The sequence below is a fragment of the Electrophorus electricus genome, chromosome 19 (genome assembly GCF_013358815.1).
Source record: "Electrophorus electricus isolate fEleEle1 chromosome 19, fEleEle1.pri, whole genome shotgun sequence".
Classification (NCBI taxonomy): domain Eukaryota; kingdom Metazoa; phylum Chordata; class Actinopteri; order Gymnotiformes; family Gymnotidae; genus Electrophorus; species Electrophorus electricus.
The window spans coordinates 11,047,985-11,068,346 of NC_049553.1; the positions used below are offsets into that span (position 1 = coordinate 11,047,985).

The window sequence follows — 20,362 nt, forward strand, 5'->3', positions numbered from 1 at the left end:
TTTTTTTTGTCTCAACACATGCTACACAAACTGAAAAGTGTTTTTTAGACATTCACACACACACACACACACACACACACACACACACACACACACACACACACACACACACACACACACATACATACACACACAGACACACAGTTGTATGTGTGTGTGCTGTCTGTCTTTAAACATGGAATAGCACACTGATCTCATAGACGTTTAAGCAACATACCCAAACACATGTTTTGCATTATATGTACACACACGCACATGTGCATGCACGCACACACACACACAAACATGCGCATGTGCAAACACACACACACACACACACACACACACACACCCCAGACACTGACGTAACCACACACACACACACACACACACACCAAACAAGTAGTGAAACACACCCACACCCATCAACTTTCATGGTCACACACTCACATGGAGCCGCCCACCAAATACTGGGCTACTCCTTCTCTGTGTATAAATAGAAGTAGGAGAAAGATTTGGTCCTGGCCTCCTCTGGAGTCTGACGTGTGTGCACAGACTCTCTGAGACACTCCACTAACGAACACCTCCAGCCTCTGCATCATTAAACCAACCAGGTTAGTGAAGCATGAGCACCTATGACACGTCATACGTCTTATTAAGAATTAATGTATAAAGTCATAATGTGAAAATCTAATACTATAGTTGTACATTTTTATACAACGTGATTTTGTAGAAGATTCTGCTTTTGAAAACAAAAATGTATGTAATATGAATTTATGAAATGTTTTATTTTGAATGTGATATATGTACTTTTTATGATGTAAAATTTCACATTTTATCTTGAGAATGTTCCTATTGTTTAGTGCCTGCTGATTTCACATGACTTCTGATACTTTTAAAATTCAAGAAAATATTAGAACTGTAAACTCAGTTCTAGAACTGTCAACTCAAAAATACCTTATTTGAAAAAAAATAATAATGAAAAGCTGAATTCTTGTTTTAAGGTTACAGACTTGTATGAAAAGTTTGCTGTAGCAGTAAATGGTGAAATATCTCTCAGTACAAAAATAGTGTGGAACATTTGTGCCCATTAAATTGCATAGGCTTAAGAACCTCTCCTACTGTAGATGGCTAAGTGCTGCCTTGAGTTCTATTATAAAAATCATCTGGTAGTGGTGATTGGATATTGGCTTAGGCCACAAACATAAATTAAAGATTTGCATTGGCTTTATAATAAACAAAGGGCTGCGGCATCATTATATTTAATTCTAGGGTATAAAATGAGTAAAAATGCTGCTAAATTCGAGTATAATAAATCCATACATACAGGAAATGCTCTGAAAAAAACGGAAGACCATTTTAAAAGAAGCTGTTTCTGACAAAAGCATGTATAACTGTATTTCCAGAACTGCAATATGTGGAATATGTATGTCTTGGTTTATACAGTACAACTGACAAGTCATTATTTCAGAATGATCAATGATGAGTTGCAACATTACACTATGACGCCAAAAGTCTTTTTCAAGAAGGCTCACACATTCTGTAAACAATCAGCGGCCACCAGCCTCTCACTCTCTCTCATACACACTCATTCACTCAGACTCTCTCCCTCTAGTTCTGTGTGTGTGTGTGTGTGTGTGTGTGTGTGTGTGTTTGTGTGTGTGTGTGCGTGTGTTACATAACTTATATTAATGGCCAAGATCATTTCATATATTTTATGCCTTATATTTTCTTTGCTATGTACTGTCTCTGCCAAGTAAAAATGTGGAAAAGGTGGGCTCATTCATGTTTTAGCTTTCAAAAATGCTCTGGGCGAAAACAGAGTATTCACTGTGTATGGGATGACTCACTGGTCCAGGGGTCCACCAGGTGCCAACCCAATGCTCACACTGCAGCCTATTCACCAGTAGACACCCATTAGGTAATAACCCAACCTCAAATAAGGGCTTGTGTCTTCTATGCTGATGTAGTTTGTGCTGTTCTTAGTTATAATGAGAACAGCTGCTATGTATCCTTCATAACATGAATATACCAGCTGCAGTTTATTTGCCAGAATTAACATTTAAGTGGAAAAAAAGAGTTTTTTTGGCCTGTAGTTTGTCATTTCAGAATCTTTCCTGCTGAAAAAGAGGCACCCAAGACAGACTAAAGCAATTTCACTATATTCTTAGTTGAACTTTTTTGCTTCAGATTTGCTGTGGATTTCACAACCACACACTTGTTTACCATTAAACAACATAACTTTGAAGATGCTCAAAACTTTTTATATACTATTTATGCTATAATTTAAATTTGAGATTTACATACCCTTATCTATGGTTAACAAATAACATACACTAAAGACATTTAGTCTTTAGTATGTATCTTGTTTAAGACATCACTTTTTAGTTATTATCTGTTGTGACATTGTTCACTTAGAGCTTAGAGCCAATTATCATTGTTTCTGCACATTGGCTGACAGGCCCTTTGGTATATAAAATACAATAAAACACAGATGTGATGAGCTCAAGAACACTCAAGGACACTGATGTAGTCACAGATATGTGTGGCTTCCCTAATAAAATGCAACCCTGGCCTACACATGTAGCCGTGGTTTCCACCTCTTTGCTTCATGAGTTTTCTTATTTCTAACTGACCTTTTAAATTAGTTGGAAATTAGTTCTGTGACAACTCAGTAACATTAAAACCGAAAGATGGAGAAGGAGTAAACACTCCCTAGCAGAGGAAACTCAGGTTTTTCCGCTGCTTTCCTTCGAGCATGACGTCTGTTGACTTGTACCTGACTTTTATTGCACTCTTAAAGCTTAGCAGCCAAAGCCTTCTCCCCTCTGTCTCTTGCACCCCCATGACATCATCTACTGCACATGTGCATTGGCCCTCCCGCTAAGTTATCACCAGTTAGATTGCAGCGTAGGGCAGTTTTGCTGCATTCCTTGCATTAACTTCTGCTTTATAGCTGTTGGGATAGTGGTGCTTGTTTAATGTGGTATGGTGCTTTACTAATGCATTGATGGTGGTAGGTAGTTTTGAATGCCTAACATAGCTAATAGTTTTTTCTTCCTTTCAGGTGATTTTGTAGTTTACATTATTTCTCTTCATTAATAAAGGATCATCATGGTACTGACTGGATGTTTAATGCTGCATTTTTGCATTTTTTTTCATTGAACTTGTGGTGGGTTTACCACCCTATCACAGCTGGACTTTGGCATTTATTTCCTCCTGCTCCACTCTGGAACAATGTTCAAGCTCTACTGCTTATACCCTGGCTACCGGCAAATGTTGCCAGTCACTGACCCTCACACGTTACCCTTATTTATTTAGCGCTACTCTAGGTAGTCTTTGTTTATGCATCATTCATTCATTCCTGCTTTCCCTACTATCTTAGAACTGCGTTTCCAAACCCTAATGTTGAACTAACTTTTGTGCCCTGCGCCTTATGGTTAAATTTGCACTTTTTAAGTGTCTATCTTATGGATAAGGCACTTCTGTTTGGTTAGTCCAACAAAACTGTGGCTTGATCTTTTTCACCGAGATGTGGCAACAACACAGTGACTATTTGTATTTTAAAGCTCTTACACCCTGTGGGTTACTACTTATCTAAGTCTCAAGCAAAATGTTAAAGCACAGGCAATTTGTTGTTAATAATAAGGGGTTAATAATAAAATTAACCTCTATCATTTACATGATATAATGTCATTGGAATACATGGCACTCTGCTCCATTGATAGTCCCCCTAAGCACCCAGTTTGTCAACAGTTTAGTGAAGTGTTTTCAGGGAATTGAATATCAATGTACATGCAGACTGTTTTCTTTCAACCAAATTTAGGCCTTTACTCTTCTATTTCAGTTTGATAAATGTTGATTTTTCAACTGTTATTGGACACACATCAGACTTGATCTGTTCTATTGGCTACATTTAAACTGAGTCTGGCCCTGTTGGTGTTACTGATAGAATACTAATTGAAGATAGTTTTAGAATTCTAATTTCTAATCTTTGCAAGAAAGATTTCCTTCCAAAATGATAAGGCAGTGGACCCGCTTGCCTTTTCTTTTCTTCATCACTAATGAGTGTTCCTAAACTCTATCCAAATTCTTATATACTCAAACACCTGACTCCACCAAACACAAGACTTGTTCTATTAAACTTTTCCTGTACATGGTACAGTCAAGGGTTTCATGTTTTGAGAGGCAGCATTTGACGTGTCAGATTTCTGTATAAGAAAACTGCCCTGACTGTTCAACCTCTATCATATGATGACCAAATGCCGACGTACATAGTTTGCCTAAATAATGCCCATTCTAATAATTTTCCCTCTATAATCAATGGAATTAATAATGAGCTCAAAATCAACAAAATATACCATTGTTAATTTCTGCTTCTCTTTTTCCCTTGACAACAGTAATCCTCTCTCTAGTCCCCTTAAGAAATCTTGGAAAACTTTCCTTCATAATGACCTATCCATTACAGTCACTTCTGAATTAATCTCTACATCTAAAGCATCCTCTTCTCTGCTCAATTGTTCCACCACTCCACTTCTTAAAAAGTCTTTCCCTAATCTCAGCTCCTGTCTGTACTTTCATTAAAGTGTCCTTTGTTCTGGTTATGTTCCTTCTTCACTTAAAACTGCTTCTGTTACTCCAGTTCCTAAGTGACCTGGGCCTTATCCTGTCTTATTGGAAAATTATTTATCTAATTTTAATCTCCTTCTTTTTCTGCCTTGGGCAAAAATGACAAAAAGACTTGTAGCCTCAGTGTTCTGCTCTGTACATCATGATATACCCCCTACCCTGTCATGTATTCTTGATCTAAAATTATTATTAAATTTCAACTTTCTGAAAATTAACACTGAAGTTTTACTCTTTAGTTGCTAGGTTCCTTAGTTGAGTCCTTAGTTGCAAGCTACACTGACCTTGCCATTACCATGCCACTGATGGTGAGTTTGTCTTGTTCTCTATCATCACAAACCCTGGCTTCTAGTATATTCCCACAAACCGGCCATGTTCCTTGTTATCTCTTTGAGTTTTTACATTCTTTACACTTGCATATGTACCTTTAGTTCCTATGGCACTGAGATCTGTACATATGTGTAAATATGTTTTAGTACCTAAACTGTGGAAACCCCTAAATTAATTACTCTGTTTTCGCTTCCATCACTCCTTTTAAATCAACTCAGAACCTTCCTGTTTACTCAATACTTTTGGTATTCTCCTTCCTGTCTTGTGTGTGTTTGTGTTTGGGTATCAATTGTGTGATTTTGTACTGTCAAGAGACCTTGGATTTGAGAAGGGCACTGTTTATTTAACTTATTATTATTATTATTATTATTATTATTATTATTATTATTATCAGCACTATAATGCACTCTTTTCTTTTTGTTTCAGCAACATAAGCTTGACTTTTCAATAGGAGTGAGTGGAATCAGGGAAAATATCTGAAATGCAAAAGCTCTAAAGTGTGACACACTAAAGTAACACTAAAAATACATTTTGTCTTACAAACACAAGTATGCATAACCCTTGACTTACAGTACACCACTAAACCATTTCACTGCGAGTTATACTGTGTATGACTATGTATGTGACAAATAAACCGAACTTGAAACTTGAAACTTGAAACTTGAAACTTAAACACAAGTAGACTCCTAGCATTCAGCATACAGATTGGTTTGTTGTCAAGAAAAGGAATGTAATAATTGTTACACCAGTCAGTGATTGTTTAAATAATGTATGTCTCTTATTAGCATTCTGTAATTTGTCTCTTTTTGTCCAAATAGGACTTTTACGTGGTATCCTCACCGGTACATTAGCCATGACTGACCAGGAGACTCCTGACACTGTGGGGATGCCTGCACCACCTACGGTGCCCACTGTACGCCCCAAACGTGTGTCCCACCGTGGACGCCATGTGGCTCCACTTGCCAGCTCCAACAAGATTGACGAGGAAGTCCCTGAGTTTGAGCCTTTCATGCTTCTGCCCAAAGGGCTTCCACCCCTTATGGGTGAGGTTTAGAGTGCACACACATGAGGACGTGGGTGGACAGGTCATGTTTGCTTTTGTAGGGTAAAATCATTATATTTATTGTCAAACCCAGACAGTGTGTAGGATTCAACTTAAAGATTAATATAGTACTTTAGGAGTTATTTTAACACTGGTGAATTTTCTGTGTCAGTATATGTGTACACATGAGCATTTTTTGTGTTAGAGAGCAGTTAATGAGAGAAACAGGGTGGGTACTTTTACAAAGATGAGTTGTTTTAACTTTCAGAAGATAGTCTGGAAGCACAATGCTGAGCCGCTTTCCCTATACGAGCTGCAGATAACAGAGAATGAGGAGATAACAAGAAACATGCCTGCTGAGAAAGTGTTTAGCCATCTTATCAAACAAGGTCTTAAGTATGTTCCTTAAAAACAAAGGACCTCCTTTTCAAGACTGATTATGCTATTATGCTATTTTTCTTGTTTCCTGGAAATATCTGTTCAGTGTCATCTTCAGTCCAGATCCAATCCCATATCAAGTTTCATTATCTTTCATTAATATTCATCATTCATTTTCTGCTGTGTCACTGTTATTCAGAGTACCTGGACGTCTGGGATGTGGACATGATTAAGCAGCCGCATGAAGTGAACAAACAAAAGCACCACACCAACCTGTACTCCAACGACTACCTGATTGTACGTCGGGCCCAGGAGTTTCAGATCAAGATCACCTTCAACCGAGCCTACAAGCCTGTGGAGGACAAGTTTGCTGTTGAGTTTGTTATAGGTGCGTGTTTCCCTTTTAATCCAGAGATCAGGTTTGATGGTTTAGCACATATCTGGAGCAGGGCAGGCTCTGTCAGAGCTGCACAGGAATGCTCGGAGGAGGCATGGCTAAAGCCTGGAATCTGAGCCATGCTCTCTGGTAGACAAGATGGCTTCCTCCTTCTCCCCTGTCAACTTACAGTGGTACTAGCCAGTCCTGAGCATCTGTTTATTCACATACATAGAATTAGGCTGTCAGCACTTGGCTCCATGTGCATTAAAACTGCACTATGATATTGCAGTGGTTTGAGAAGGCGCAGTGACTGGCTTTAAGGTTATCTAAAGAAACAGTGGATGGAAAATCCCAATAACTAACATTGAGGAGCTAATTGGAGTAAATAAATACAACATTGGAGCAGGGGTTAATTTACTTCTATAGATTTTAACTCAGTCAGCTTCACTGTGAAAACCTTCCCTCAGATGTTCCTATATTTTCAGCACTTATAAAATTAAGTGTAAATCCCTCTATGTAGCCACATGGGTTTCCGCTTTTCATGGAAAGTCCTGCGTGTATGTTGAGAAATAGTTGCTGTCTTTTTGTTGTTAGTCAGAGTGTTAGGAAAACTCCTTGCCCCATAATCACTTTCCCTTCTCGTTGGCACACTTCCTCATCTACCCAGCGTTTCCTTTTGGGGTTCCTCCTTCTGGTATTATTTGTCCATTTCATTGAACCTTAAGATAATGATAATAAGAAACAGGAAACAAGAGGAGCTGGCCACAGTAATAAGAACAGGATAGATCCAAAAATTACATTCTTATGTGAGAAACTTACCCTAAAAAATAGTGAGAATTGCATTTTAAAAATTGCATTTGTAGTTAACACACATTTAAGTTCTGTTCATTATTCATAAATTAGGCTCACTGAACCAATGTGTTTATAGAAAATACATTCACAAATCGAAAAGTGGATTTTTAGAAAGTGTAGGATTTGTCTTAGTTATTGAGTGTACTGGGGGATGACATACGAGGTCCATCATTTAGCATGTTTTGTTCTTGTTTGTGTCTCTTATACTGATTGTTGTGTGAAACTCTTATTCTTGTGGTTTCCTCATTGGCCTTGGGGGAATCAGGAGCTAAAATGCTAAAAATATTGAATCATAAACAATCATAAACCAGAAAAAGGAGTTAAATCATTCTTATATACTGCTATATTGTGCTGTGTGCATGTCAACTACATTACTGTTTAAAATTCTGTTTTCAGTAAGACACTGCTACATGTTGGAGACTGCAGTGTCTGCAAGTGTTTGCATATTGTTCCTCCTGTCCACTAGGTGCCAGCCCTCAGTACAGCAAAGGGACCTACATACCCGTCTTCCCTTCTAAGGAACGGAAGAGCATATGGCGTGGTCAGGTCCTAGAGACCTCTGACAACGTTGTTACCATTGGCATCATAACCGCGCCGGACTGCATCGTGGGAAAGTATGGGTTGTATATTGCTGTGGTTACTCCCTACGGCATCCGCAGGACAAGAAGAGACCCAAAATTGGACGTTTATATTCTCTTCAACCCCTGGTCACCAGGTGTGGTGCTGCTGTGCTGCTACATAAAACTGATATGCTGGTATAGCCCTCTACAGGCGAGTGTGACTATCTTGTCAAAGAGTAAAGCCAGACGCAACATGTTTAATGTGTTCCATCTCTTGCAAGGAGATCCCAGCAGTGTGTAAATTACAAAAATCACCCAGGACTTGTAGGAAAAGTGTGCGGCAGTGAGGAATACATTTGTGACCTTTCACCGCGTTCCTGAGCCAGTGTGCCTTCTCCTTGTAGCTGATGCGGTGTTCCTTGATGATGAAGAGGAGAGGGAGGAGTGTGTGCTGAATGAGTTGGGTGTCATCTATCACGGCGCATATGATGACGTGGCCGAGCGTTCCTGGAACTATGGACAGGTGTGCAAGCTGTGACAGAAAATTAAATATTTTACACCATTTCATTGGATTTTAATTGATCAACATCTGTATATCTGTTTTACTATGCATTGTGTACCTGTAAATGAGAGTATTTTCATGAGGCATTACTCAAAATTGACCTCAAAATTTTAAGGCTGCCTAGACACCCAGTTAAAGTGACAGAACCTATTTCACAGCACAGCATTCATAGGTAAAGTCCTGCACTGTATTCATGTTCGAGAGCCCCAGGCATCAGGATTGTTATTCTGGTTCTCATTCTCTCCATTTTAGTTTGAGTTTGGCATTCTGGATGCCTGTCTGTTCATTATGGATAAGGGTGACATGCCCCTCACCAACCGTGGAGATCCTGTCAAAGTCAGCAGAAAGGCATCTGCTATGGTGAGATACTATGAGAATCAACGCCTGTCTTGAAGGCCTACAAGATTATGGCCTGTCATAAGGAGAACATGGAAAGTCAGCTGTTAAATTGTTGTGTATATTTACGTTATGTGAGCTTTACATGAAGTACGTCTTTATATTTTTTTACTCACAACTTGTTAAATTGTCGTGGTGTATATTTACGTTATGTGAGCTTTAAATGAAGTACATCTTTATATCTTTTTACTCACAACTTGTTAAATTGTTGTGGTGTATATTTAGGTTATGTGAGCTTTACATGAAGTACATCTTTATAAGTTTTTACTCACAACTTGTTAATTACACATTAATTACATTATCAGTTTTTGACAATTTCATAGTTACATGTTAATTGCAATCTCAATTTACAGTTTCTGCCATGCCATTATAGAATAAAAACGAAAGAAACAATATCTGTTCATTATCTGAACAAATCATTCATTTCTTTTATCCTTTCTTTCTTTCACAGTAAAGATGTGGATTTTGCCTTGCCTTGCCTGAATGATCCCATCCATAGTCATTAATAATGCCTTCTCTAATCCTGTTGGCCTAACAGGTGAACTCACGTGATGATGAAGGTGTGTTGGTGGGGAACTGGAGTGGTGATTACATGTATGGTGTCCCCCCCACCTCCTGGACAGGCAGCGTGGAGATTCTCCGGGACTATTCAGGAAGTCAGGGAATGCCTGTCGGCTATGCCCAGTGTTGGGTCTACGCAGCCGTCTTTAACACATGTGAGTGCTCAGATTCGACTTCAAAATCTTTACCGCCCTCTGCTGACTGAAGATAGTTCTTACACAACAACTCATACTGTTTTTTAAATGCTTTTGAGTAAGATAATTTTTGTAACATCAAGATCGTTAGTTGGAGTGAACTATCAGAAAAAACTAACAGCTGTTATGCTGAAATGAGTTGAATTGACTTATAAAAGTTATAAAGTGCATACAAGCAAAGATAGAATATTGCAGTGCAGTTGTCTCTGAGATCTGAAAACGGTCTCAAGCCTAACTGAAGCAGTAGATAGTCTTGAGAATTGGAAGTTCTTCTGATATTTGGTTAATATAGCTATTTCAACTTATTGAAGTGAGCCTTTAAAATGCATAAAAATATTCCTCCAATATTTGTTAACCAGTGGGTTTGTTGTCTTGTTGTCTTATAGGCTTTGGAGTGTGTGGAATACACTGTTCTTAACCCCAACCCCCCCCCCCTGTGTCTATCTCTCTCTCCCTCTTTCTGTGTGTGTGTGTGTCTCTCTCTCTCTCTCTCTCTCTCTCTCTCTCTCTCTCTCTCTCTCTCTCTCTCTCTCTCTTTTTTTTTCTCTCCTTCTCGCTGTCTTTCTCTTTCTTTCAGTCTTACGCTGTCTGGGCATACCCAGCAGAGTGGTAACTAACTTCTTCTCTGCCCATGACAACGATGGCAACCTTAAGATGGACATCATATTGGATGACAAAGGCAGAGTGGACAGAAGCCGTACCAGAGACTCCATTTGGTCAGTTCTACACTCTAACAGAACCTTTTTATACTAAATTCATAACTGCCCCCATTTTCACATATGACATGTATTATTCTAATTGTTGCTTTGGATGCAGCCCTATTCAGACTGCCCTATCTTCAAAATAAATAAATAGATTTAGGGTACTTTAAATATTAACCATCCTGTCAGTAAACTTTTGGCACCCAACATAGCACCCAAGTCTCAAATGGACAATGTTTTGAGCAGATTTGTCATTTCCTGGCCTGAACTTCTGTGCTGGCTGTGCCCTGCAGGAACTACCACTGCTGGAACGAGTGCTTCATGGCCAGGCCTGACCTCCCTGATGGGTTTGGAGGCTGGCAGGTTGTGGATGCTACACCTCAAGAGACCAGTGATGGTGAGAACACACACACACGCACACCATGCAGATCACAGACATATGCTCAAGTCAGTACAGCTATACAAATATGTGTGCCCACATAACCAGTACTGTCTGAACATCTGTACTGCTCTAGGGGGATGAGGTAGCAGGTATCTCACACTGTGCAGTAGTGTAGGCTATATTTCCTTTTGTGATGGTAATGGTGTGGTCACTGTGTGGCAGGTATGTACCGGTGTGGTCCTGCTTCAGTGGCAGCCATCAAAAATGGCCAGGTCTGCTACCCTTTTGATGCCCCATTTGTGTTTGCTGAGGTAAGCATGCAGTCTGAAACTGTTCAGAACCGTCCTCTTCAGCCCTGACTCATAACGGAGACCAGCTCAGGACACAATAACTTACACACCTGGTCTTAGACACCCAATTCATGAACAGTTTGATCATAATAAACTGATGATTTATAAGTGGAGTGTTCGGAGAGAGAAAATTGTAAAACAATGAGCTTTCAACTTGAAATGAGAATTATATTTACAGTGATTTGTATTTACAATATATATACAATGCATTGTATTTAAGTTGAACCAATCTTAATATTCCAGTTGTAAATGAATACAGGTAACCCTTGCCCACTCTGTTCTCCATTGTTCAATGGTGCTGGTGACTGATTGCTCCCTCAGGTGAACAGTGATGTGGTGTTCTACTCCCGCAGTATGGAAGGTACACTGCAACCGGTGAAGGTGAACACCAAACACGTGGGCCGCATGGTGCTCACCAAAGCCGTGCTGCATGACGGACGCAGAGACATCACTGACCACTACAAGTTCCCAGAAGGTAGGAGAACTTGTGCATCCTGGGAAATGTAGTTCTATACAGTTTTTTCATAATATCTCTGGCAACTTGGAATCCCTATGTTTTTTTCATTTTATTTATTTTATTGTTCATTATACAAGTATTAATAAGAATTGTACCTATCCACATTACTACTTGTTGCAATCTGGTTTTAAATAAAAAATTTTATGATGCAGGTACAACTGTATGCAGCAATAGTTCAACCTGTCTCACTTTCTTGTGCTCTCTCTCTCTCTCTTGTGATCTCCCTCTCTCGTGCACTCACTTTCTCTTATTCTCTCTCTCTTGCTCTCTCTCTCTCTCTGTCTCTGTGTCTAGGTAGTGCAGAGGAGCGTCTGGTCCTGGAGAAGGCTGAGGAGCTTGGTTGTCAGCGGGAGAAGGCTTCTCTTCGTCCAGTGGACATTGATGTGGAGATCCTTGCCCAGGAAGTGCAGCTGGGTGAAACTTTTGACCTGGAGCTGCAGTTCACCAATCACAGTGCGCAGCAGCATGTGGTAGACATCTACATCAGTGGGACCGTAGTCTACTACACGGGCGTGCCGAGCGCTGAAGTCGTGTTTCAGACACCGACCGTGAAACTGGACCCAAAACAGAGTAAGAATTTGAAGAGGTGGGAGGGCAGTGTGTGTGTGTGTGTGTGTGTGCGTCTGTGTATATCTGTGTGGGTCCAGTATGGTTCTGTTTCTGTGTCTGCATGATCTCTTCTCATATTAGATAATGTTATCCAAAATGTTAGTTTCTGCAACAGTGGTAATTTTTAATACCCCATTTGCAACTGTGGCCATGATTATGCCTGCATTTAAAATAGGGTTTTATTGATAAAATAGGATTATTTATTGATTAAATCAGTGTCATTGCTTAGGACACTAAAGTTGACAAATTGGGAATGCTTGAGATCAGTTTCCAGTTGATGGTTATTTACTTGTAGTCTCCCAGTTAAACTGGTCTAATCTAATCTACTAATCTAATAATAGCTTTACGTTACAATTTGATTAACAATCTTATTTACTTCCCTAATTATTTTAGACAGAAAGTGGACAAACAAAAATCATTTTAATCATGTAACAAGCTTTTCAGCATGCCTTGACTAAAACAAAGATACCTTATTTAAGCATTCCTGTTAAATGATTATCTTGGATCTGCTGCCCCCTACTGGCTCTAGGTAAAAAGGAGAAATTGGTGGTGCGCAGTGAGGCGTACCTGAAAAAGCTGCTGGAAGTTCAGGGGAACCTGCACTTCATCGCTACTGGGAAGGTCAAAAAGACGGGTCAGATCATCACCGCCATGAGGCTTGTCACTGTGCACAACCCCAGACTTACTGTTAAGGTCTGACACAACCCTCCCAACACTAATTAAAGAAATACTACATATGGAAATGTTAAGACAACAGTGGCATAAAGGTAGTGACAATTGTTTTGCAGCTGTTCCTCCATTATTAGTAATTTGGCACTTTTCGGTGACATTTTCCTTTGGGGAAACAACCTAAATGCTTGGTTTTGGTTATTGGGATGCAGTTGGGTTACAATTTGGAAACAAAGACCTACATGTAACATTCTGAAGGCCATGCTGCTGTGTGGCTTGCAAAAAAATATATTTGTTTGATAATTGTTTTAACAGCAGCATATTGTGTAAAGAAACAGCAGGGCTAGCATCATTCTGAAATAAAGCAACAAAAAATGTTATAGATGTGCAAAACAATTTAACAGATTAATGAATGTAAAACATATGTAACCATTGTGACTGGGTAGCAGCTTGTTTGGTGTTAAGACACTAAGCAAACTGGCATAACAGAAACAGTCAGAATCCTATGTTATCTACTGAAGATATATAGTATAATTTCATTGGGAAGAAATGTGTTTGATTTTTATGTTTCTGTTTCTGACTGGATTTTATATGCAATATATTCTATATGGCATCTCCTCTCCCTGTCTTAGGTGGCTGGTTCTCCCAGAGTGGATGAGGAGATGTATGTGACGGTGGAGTTCACCAACCCCTTTATGTTCAGTCTGGAAAACGTGTATGTGCGTGTGGAGGGGCCTGGAATCATGTCAATACAAACTAAACAGTACAGGTGAATAAAATCAACAGTCTCACTTGTAAAGCATTGAAAGACCAAGCATTACTCTAGCAACAGTGTCCCTGTATGTGGTGTTTTACATGTGTCCTTTGTAGCATGTGCTGAAAGAAAAAAAAAAACCAATATGTGTTACTGCAGCCAACAGTGAACCAGCCAAAACCAGCAGGATTAATGTTTGTAAGGGATTTGCATTGGTTTTCATTACATTATTTCATTTAATTACTTTGTATTGCATGTTGTGTGCAGTGTCAGTATGTTTGCTGTCAAATACATAATGTCTTAAAGTGAAAAGACAAAAATGAGAACTGAAGAGTCTTTGTGCATTTTTGGCACGTTTGTATGTGTGTGTGTTTTGCAGAATCATTGGGCCAGGCAGCTCTATAACATGGACGGAGAATTTTAGTCCTCGGAGGGCAGGCAGTACAAAGATGATGGCCAGCCTTGACTGTGCTGCTCTGAGACAGGTGTGTAGCAGTTAACACTTTAATTGCTGATCAGAGTTGATAAAGTTAATTGGGACACTACCCTTATTAATAATTCATTCTCAAATCATGAAAGTTACATTTATCTGATGCTGTTTTACCCAAAGCAACTTACAATTATGACTGAATACAACTTGAGCAATTGAGTGGTAAGGGCCTTACTTAGGGGCCCCACAGTGGCAACTAGTTGGTGAAGCTAGAATCATCAACCTTTCAATTATGAGTCAAGAACCTTAACACAGCAGTTAAATTTGTGATTATTAATTCAATTCGTCTAACAAACATTAGAATATCACTGTCAGGTTCTGAACGCAAACAGAGACATAGTCAAATGCAGTATAGTGGATGCAGTATAATAGAGAACATGGGTAGTCCATAAATGTTGACCAATATACATGCAAAGGTTGTATTCCACAAAGCAGTACATGAAGCAGGCAAAACAGACAGGGAACAGGCAAAGAGGGTAATCCAAAAATACAGGCAGAAATCCAACAAACAGGTTGAATGATACACACAAAAACCAAGGGCTCAGAAATGCAATACAAGTTGACAGGACTTTGCAAAAACAGACTGAACAAACAGGCATATATACAAGGACAAATGAGGACAAACAAGATACAGGTGATAACAATAACAGGTGGAGATACTAACCAGGGGGCAGACCTGAAAGAAACCAAAACAAGATGCATGAGGAAACACAACCAGGAAGTAAACAAACAGGTAGCATTGCTGTAGGAACCACAATGGCAGGGAGGGGTGAACATGACAGAACCCCTCCCCCCCAAACACGCAGCTCCGGACGCTCAAAACAAAACCGAACAAAAACCAAGAACAAGGAAACAGAAACAAGATTAGACATGCACAGGCACAAGAAACATGATAAGTCCAGGAGCTGAGGCTGTTGGCGAAACACGATAAGGATCAGGAACAGGAGTATCGGGCAGGATGAGACATGGAGTGGACCAGGACTGACATATGAAGCAGGCACAAGAGTGGAGGTGAGGCAGTGAGGAGGTAGATGATTAGGGGTAACAGCAATAAATGGGATGCCACTGGATGAAGAGCAGTCTCATGGGACCTAAATGGGGGACTGGGAGCCAAGGCAGACAACAGGATAGGACACCGTACAATGGGCGACAGAACAGGATGCTGTAAAACAGAACGTATTTGGCATTGCACAAATGACACTAAGACAGGAACATAGACAGACATTGGCACTGGAACAGGTACAGTCAAGGGCACAGGGATTGAAACAGATGCAGACAAAGGGACTGACACTGGCACCACGACTGGAACTACAGACATAAATAACTACAGACAGGTGGAACAAGTGATGCGAGGAACATGGGGATAGTCAGGACAACATCTTCTATGCTGGAGACAGGGACTGACACAGCAGCATCCTCTACGCCAGAGACAGGAACTGACAGGGCAGCATCCTATTTGCTGGGAACAGGACCTGACTGAGGGTCAGGAATTGCAGCGGCTCCTAATGGCCAGTCCATAGACACAGCTGCAGCAGACGACAGATTCAGTGGTGCAGCTGCTGCAGACGACAGATCTGGGGGCACAGCTGCAGAAGACAGTAGGTCAGGAGGCACTGTGTTGGTCAGATGCTGGTCAGGGGACATGTGTGAGAGTAATCCAAAGACGGTAATCCGAAGATATAGGCATAAATCCAACAAACCAGATGAAACACACACGATAACCAATGGCTCGAAACCCAATGCAAGTTGAGGAGACAGAATGAACAGCCAGGGCATATATCCAACGACAAACGAGGAATAACAAAATGCAGGTGATAGCAATAACAGGTGGGGATATTAACCAGGAGGCAGAACCAAAAGAAATCAAAACAAGGAAGCACGAAACAAAACAAGGAAGTAAACAAATAGTTAGCATTGCTGTGGGAACTGCGGCACCAGGGATGGGCAAACATGACAATCACTCTTGACTCACAAATGTAATAACTAAGGTATGTTTATTGAATAGGTATAGAGAGGAAAAACATGCACAACAATAATTGACTAAGATTCTACCATTGGCCAGAAGTATCAAGTTCACTATAATTACAATAATGACAATCATAAAAATGCAACCAAGCCAAAATTGACACAAATGCTTTGTGGTGCTCGACCATGTAAAACTGTACGGGTGGCACTGAGGGAGAGTGCCCATTTTCAGTTGAAGTTGAGTGAATTCTGATAAGGAACTCACAATAAGGAATCCGCAAATAAACAAAAAAAGCACAAAAAAGAATAAAATTACATGAGATTTGAATCTTTTCTAACTGAGAGGTTATACACAGGGATACACAGGATCCACAATGAATCAATTAGACAGAAAATCATAGATCAATTAAAAAGCAAATCATACATTTACTACCAATTTCTATCTCATGGTCTTAGAATGAAGTTTGTAAACAAAGCATCAAACACAAGAATGGGCCGAGCAATTGGATAATCAATTTAATCACTTTACTATTTTCTAGAAGTTACAAACTACTGACTTTAATATTTTGTCTAATTGGTTCATATAAGAATTTTAGTTAACACAACAAGTAGTGATTAACAAATTGTTTACAATAAGTATAAGTATGAAGCAACATACAAATGAAGTGATCTGTATGTTATATTAAAATAGCCATACAATACTGGCTGAATGGCATATATCTGTGAAAATATTTCTGTGGAATGAGAAAAGTTGGTTGGTCTGGAAAGCCTGATGGATTTTACAGTTAGAGCTCCTTGAAGTATAACCAGGGTGGTAAAAGCTTCTTGCATTCCAATTGCTGCATTAGGAGTTTTATGACACCTAAGAAAAGAGGAAAGAGTCAGAAAACCAGCCCAGCTTTATCCATTTATGGATTTGTTGCTCAGCATCATGGTGCTAGAGGGGTCCTGGGTCCTGTCTGTGGACCAGGGGAAGAGAAAGCCCACCCTGACCAGGTCAAAGTTTCATCAGAGGGATAATTTGTAGTCTATCTTCACCACAGGTGTACGGCGAGACAGAGGTCACCATCCAGGAGTGACTCAGACAGGTGTATGGCGAGACAGAGGTCACCATCCAGGAATGAATGAGAGAGAGAGAGAGAGAGAGAGAGAGAGAGTGAGCGAGCGAGCGAGTGAGCTAAATGAAGAGTAGTGCCTTGGTCATGTCATGAATACAATACTGTATTCCATAATCAAAACATTGTATTTTGTAACAAGCTACATGCCTTTGTATTAAACTGCCCATATATCATATACACATCATAGCTCACAAGAAGCCTCAATGTTTATGTTGATTAGAAAAAGTAAAATATATATATACAGTTGTGTTCAAAATAATAGCAGTGTGTTTAAAAATGTGAGTAAAGCTCAGAATCCTTATAATAGTTTTTATTTCCATGCATTGGGAACACTGCACATTATATTCTAAATCAAAACATGAAGAAAAATGTATCATTTTTAAAATTACTTTACAGAAAAGGAAGAAAATGAATATTGGGCTGTTCAAAAAATAGCAGTCTGCATTTTCTTCACAAACTCAAATATTTACTGTATAAACTGAAAAGTCTTTAGGATTTTGCATTGGTGTGAATCACTAAACTAATATTTAGTTGTATAACTATTGTTTCTGAGAACTGCTTCACATCTGTGTTGCATGGAGTCGACCAACTTCTGGCACCTGTGAATAGGTATTCCAGCCCAGGATGATTTGACAACTTTCCACAATTCCTCTGCATTTCTTGGTTTTGCCTCGGAAACAGCATTTTTGATGTCCCCCCCACAAGTTTTCTATCAGATTAAGGGCCGGGGATTGGGCTGGCCACCCATTTCAAGGGCATTTCCTCTTCACCATAAGGCAACATGACCTCTTCAAGTATTTTGATATATGCAAACTGATCCATGATCCCTGGTATGCGATAAATAAGCCCGACACCATAGTAAGAGAAACATCCCCATATCATGATGCCTGCACCACCATGCTTCACTATCTTCAGAGTGTACTGTGGCTTGAATTCAGTGTTTGGGGGTCGTCTGTCAAACTGTCTTCGGCCCTTGGATCTAAAAAGAACAATCTTACTTTCATCAGTCCACAAAATGTTTCTCCATTTTTCTTTAGGCCAGTCCATGTGTTCTTTGGCAAATTGTAACCTCTTCAGCACATGTCTTTTTTAACAGTGGGACTTTGCGGGGGCTTCTTGCTGATAGATTAGCTTCACACAGACATCTTCTAATTGTTACAGTACTCACAGGTAACTTCAGACCGTCTTTGATCACCCTGGAGCTGATCATTGGCTGAGTCTTTGCCATTCTGGCTATTCTTCGATCCATTCGAATGGTAGTCTTCTGTTTTCTTCCATGTTTCTCTGGTTTTGCTTTCCATTTTAAAGCATTGGAGATCATTTTAGCCGAACAGCCTATCATAACAGCCTGCACTTCTTTATATATTTTCCCCTCTCCAATCAATGTTTTAATCAAAGTACGCTGTTCTTCTGAGCAATGTCTGGAACGACCCATTTTTCTCAGGTTTTCAGAGAGAAATGCATGTACAACATGTGTTGGCTTCATCCTTAAATAAGGGCCACCTGATTGACATCTGTTTTTTCACAGAATGAATGACCTCACTAATTGAACTTCACACTGCTGTTATTTTGAACATGCCTGTTTCAATTAATTTTTCAATTACCCAAAATCAGGAGCATGCATATCTTGAATGTTGGGTCTGATGGTTTTCTATGACTCTACTACACCTACTGGTAAGTTATTTGCCATGTAGTAATATAATTTCTACCAAAAACAGTGATTGATCTGGTTAGTCATGTTGGACTGCTATTATTTTGAACACAACTGTATATCACTTTGGGAAAACTGTATAACATGTATTTGCACCTCATTGCATATTAAATAAAATTTCATTTTATCACCCAATAAACAGTGCTGGAAAATCTTGAAAACCTTTGAAGAAAAAAAGTTTAAATTACACTGTTAATGATGCTAGAAAATAAAATGTCCTTCTTAAAATCTAGGACTAGCTCTATTTTTGTGTCATATCCAACTGAGGACTCACTTATTTGCTATGATTCAATTAATTCAGTTAAGGTCCAGTTTTACGTTCAATGTCTGGAACACAAATTTAATTTGTATAGGTGACAAAAAGTATGGTGAATGCTTAAACATTTCTTAACACAGCAACAGATCAACGGTTATGCGAAAATTAATCAAAACAACAGCGCATTTGTTTAAAAAAGGATTCTTGACTAATTAATTTTTTGCAACATCAATTTTTCATTAGATGTGAGTCATTCAGGGATCAGAAGGACAAAGGAATCATTTATTAAGAAAAATTTTGCTATATGCAAACTTTGAGACTAAAGATCCTGAAACAAAATAAGGTGGCTGAGTTTAATTATCAGGATTTCTAAAACAAAGTTCCACTGATGTAGTGATAGTTCAGCTCAAGGTAGGAACAGATCTGATACAAAACTGGAGAACAGAAATTAGGGTGGGTTTCACAACGGGTATATTTTCTCAAGTCTGAATCCAGGTATGAATGTCTCCAAGCTGCTGGTCTGGTTTCACAGCTGGCAAAATTTGTGTAAAACAACAGTGATTAGAGGTCAAACTAAACGATTCCTTCAATATTGATCTACAATGTATTTAGCAGTGATCTTACTTGTACACTATAAAAGCAAATTTTTAGCAAGTGAAAACACCTTAAATCTAGTGCAAATATCAAATCTCAAAGTGTGGGCCCATCCTCCTCAGGCTGAAATGGACACTAAAATAGTAACAATATAAACAATATTATCAAGAAGACGTAGTGAAAAAGAGGAAAAATAAATAAATAAATTAAAAAAAAACAAAACAAAAAAAAAACAATTGATGTCTGGTTTTCTAGAAGTCCTAGTCTGGTCTTGAAGGTGTGCACATGTCCAAAACCCATCCCGTACGAGTAAGTCCATCAAGGCAACGGAAAAGTAGTTGGCTGGAATGGAAGTGTGGTGGGCTACAACAGAGGGTGGTGTGAGGA

General features: G+C 39.3%; 1 protein-coding gene across 1 annotated transcript; it reads left to right on the forward strand.

Moving 5' to 3' along the window:
• Positions 1-515: 515 nt before the first annotated feature.
• f13a1b (coagulation factor XIII, A1 polypeptide b) lies at positions 516-17,704 on the forward strand. The gene is made up of 16 exons (XM_027026332.2): positions 516-593; positions 5,754-5,978; positions 6,555-6,743; positions 8,053-8,301; positions 8,551-8,669; positions 8,961-9,068; positions 9,643-9,820; positions 10,437-10,575; positions 10,854-10,957; positions 11,165-11,253; positions 11,614-11,767; positions 12,104-12,379; positions 12,948-13,111; positions 13,720-13,856; positions 14,221-14,326; positions 17,340-17,704. The coding sequence occupies exons 2-16, from the start codon at positions 5,789-5,791 to the stop codon at positions 17,373-17,375; spliced, it is 2,238 nt and encodes a 745-aa protein (XP_026882133.2). The 5' UTR covers positions 516-593; positions 5,754-5,788; the 3' UTR covers positions 17,376-17,704.
• Positions 17,705-20,362: the final 2,658 nt, after the last annotated feature.

Excerpts from the sequence above, each read along its gene's own strand:
- f13a1b (XM_027026332.2), top strand. The coding sequence starts at position 5,789 with ATGACTGACCAGGAGACTCCTGACACTGTGGGGATGCCTGCACCACCT. Across the intron at positions 6,744-8,052 it reads TGCTGTTGAGTTTGTTATAG|GTGCCAGCCCTCAGTACAGC; the intron begins GTGCGTGTTTCC and ends CCTGTCCACTAG. Across the intron at positions 9,069-9,642 it reads GCAGAAAGGCATCTGCTATG|GTGAACTCACGTGATGATGA; the intron begins GTGAGATACTAT and ends TTGGCCTAACAG.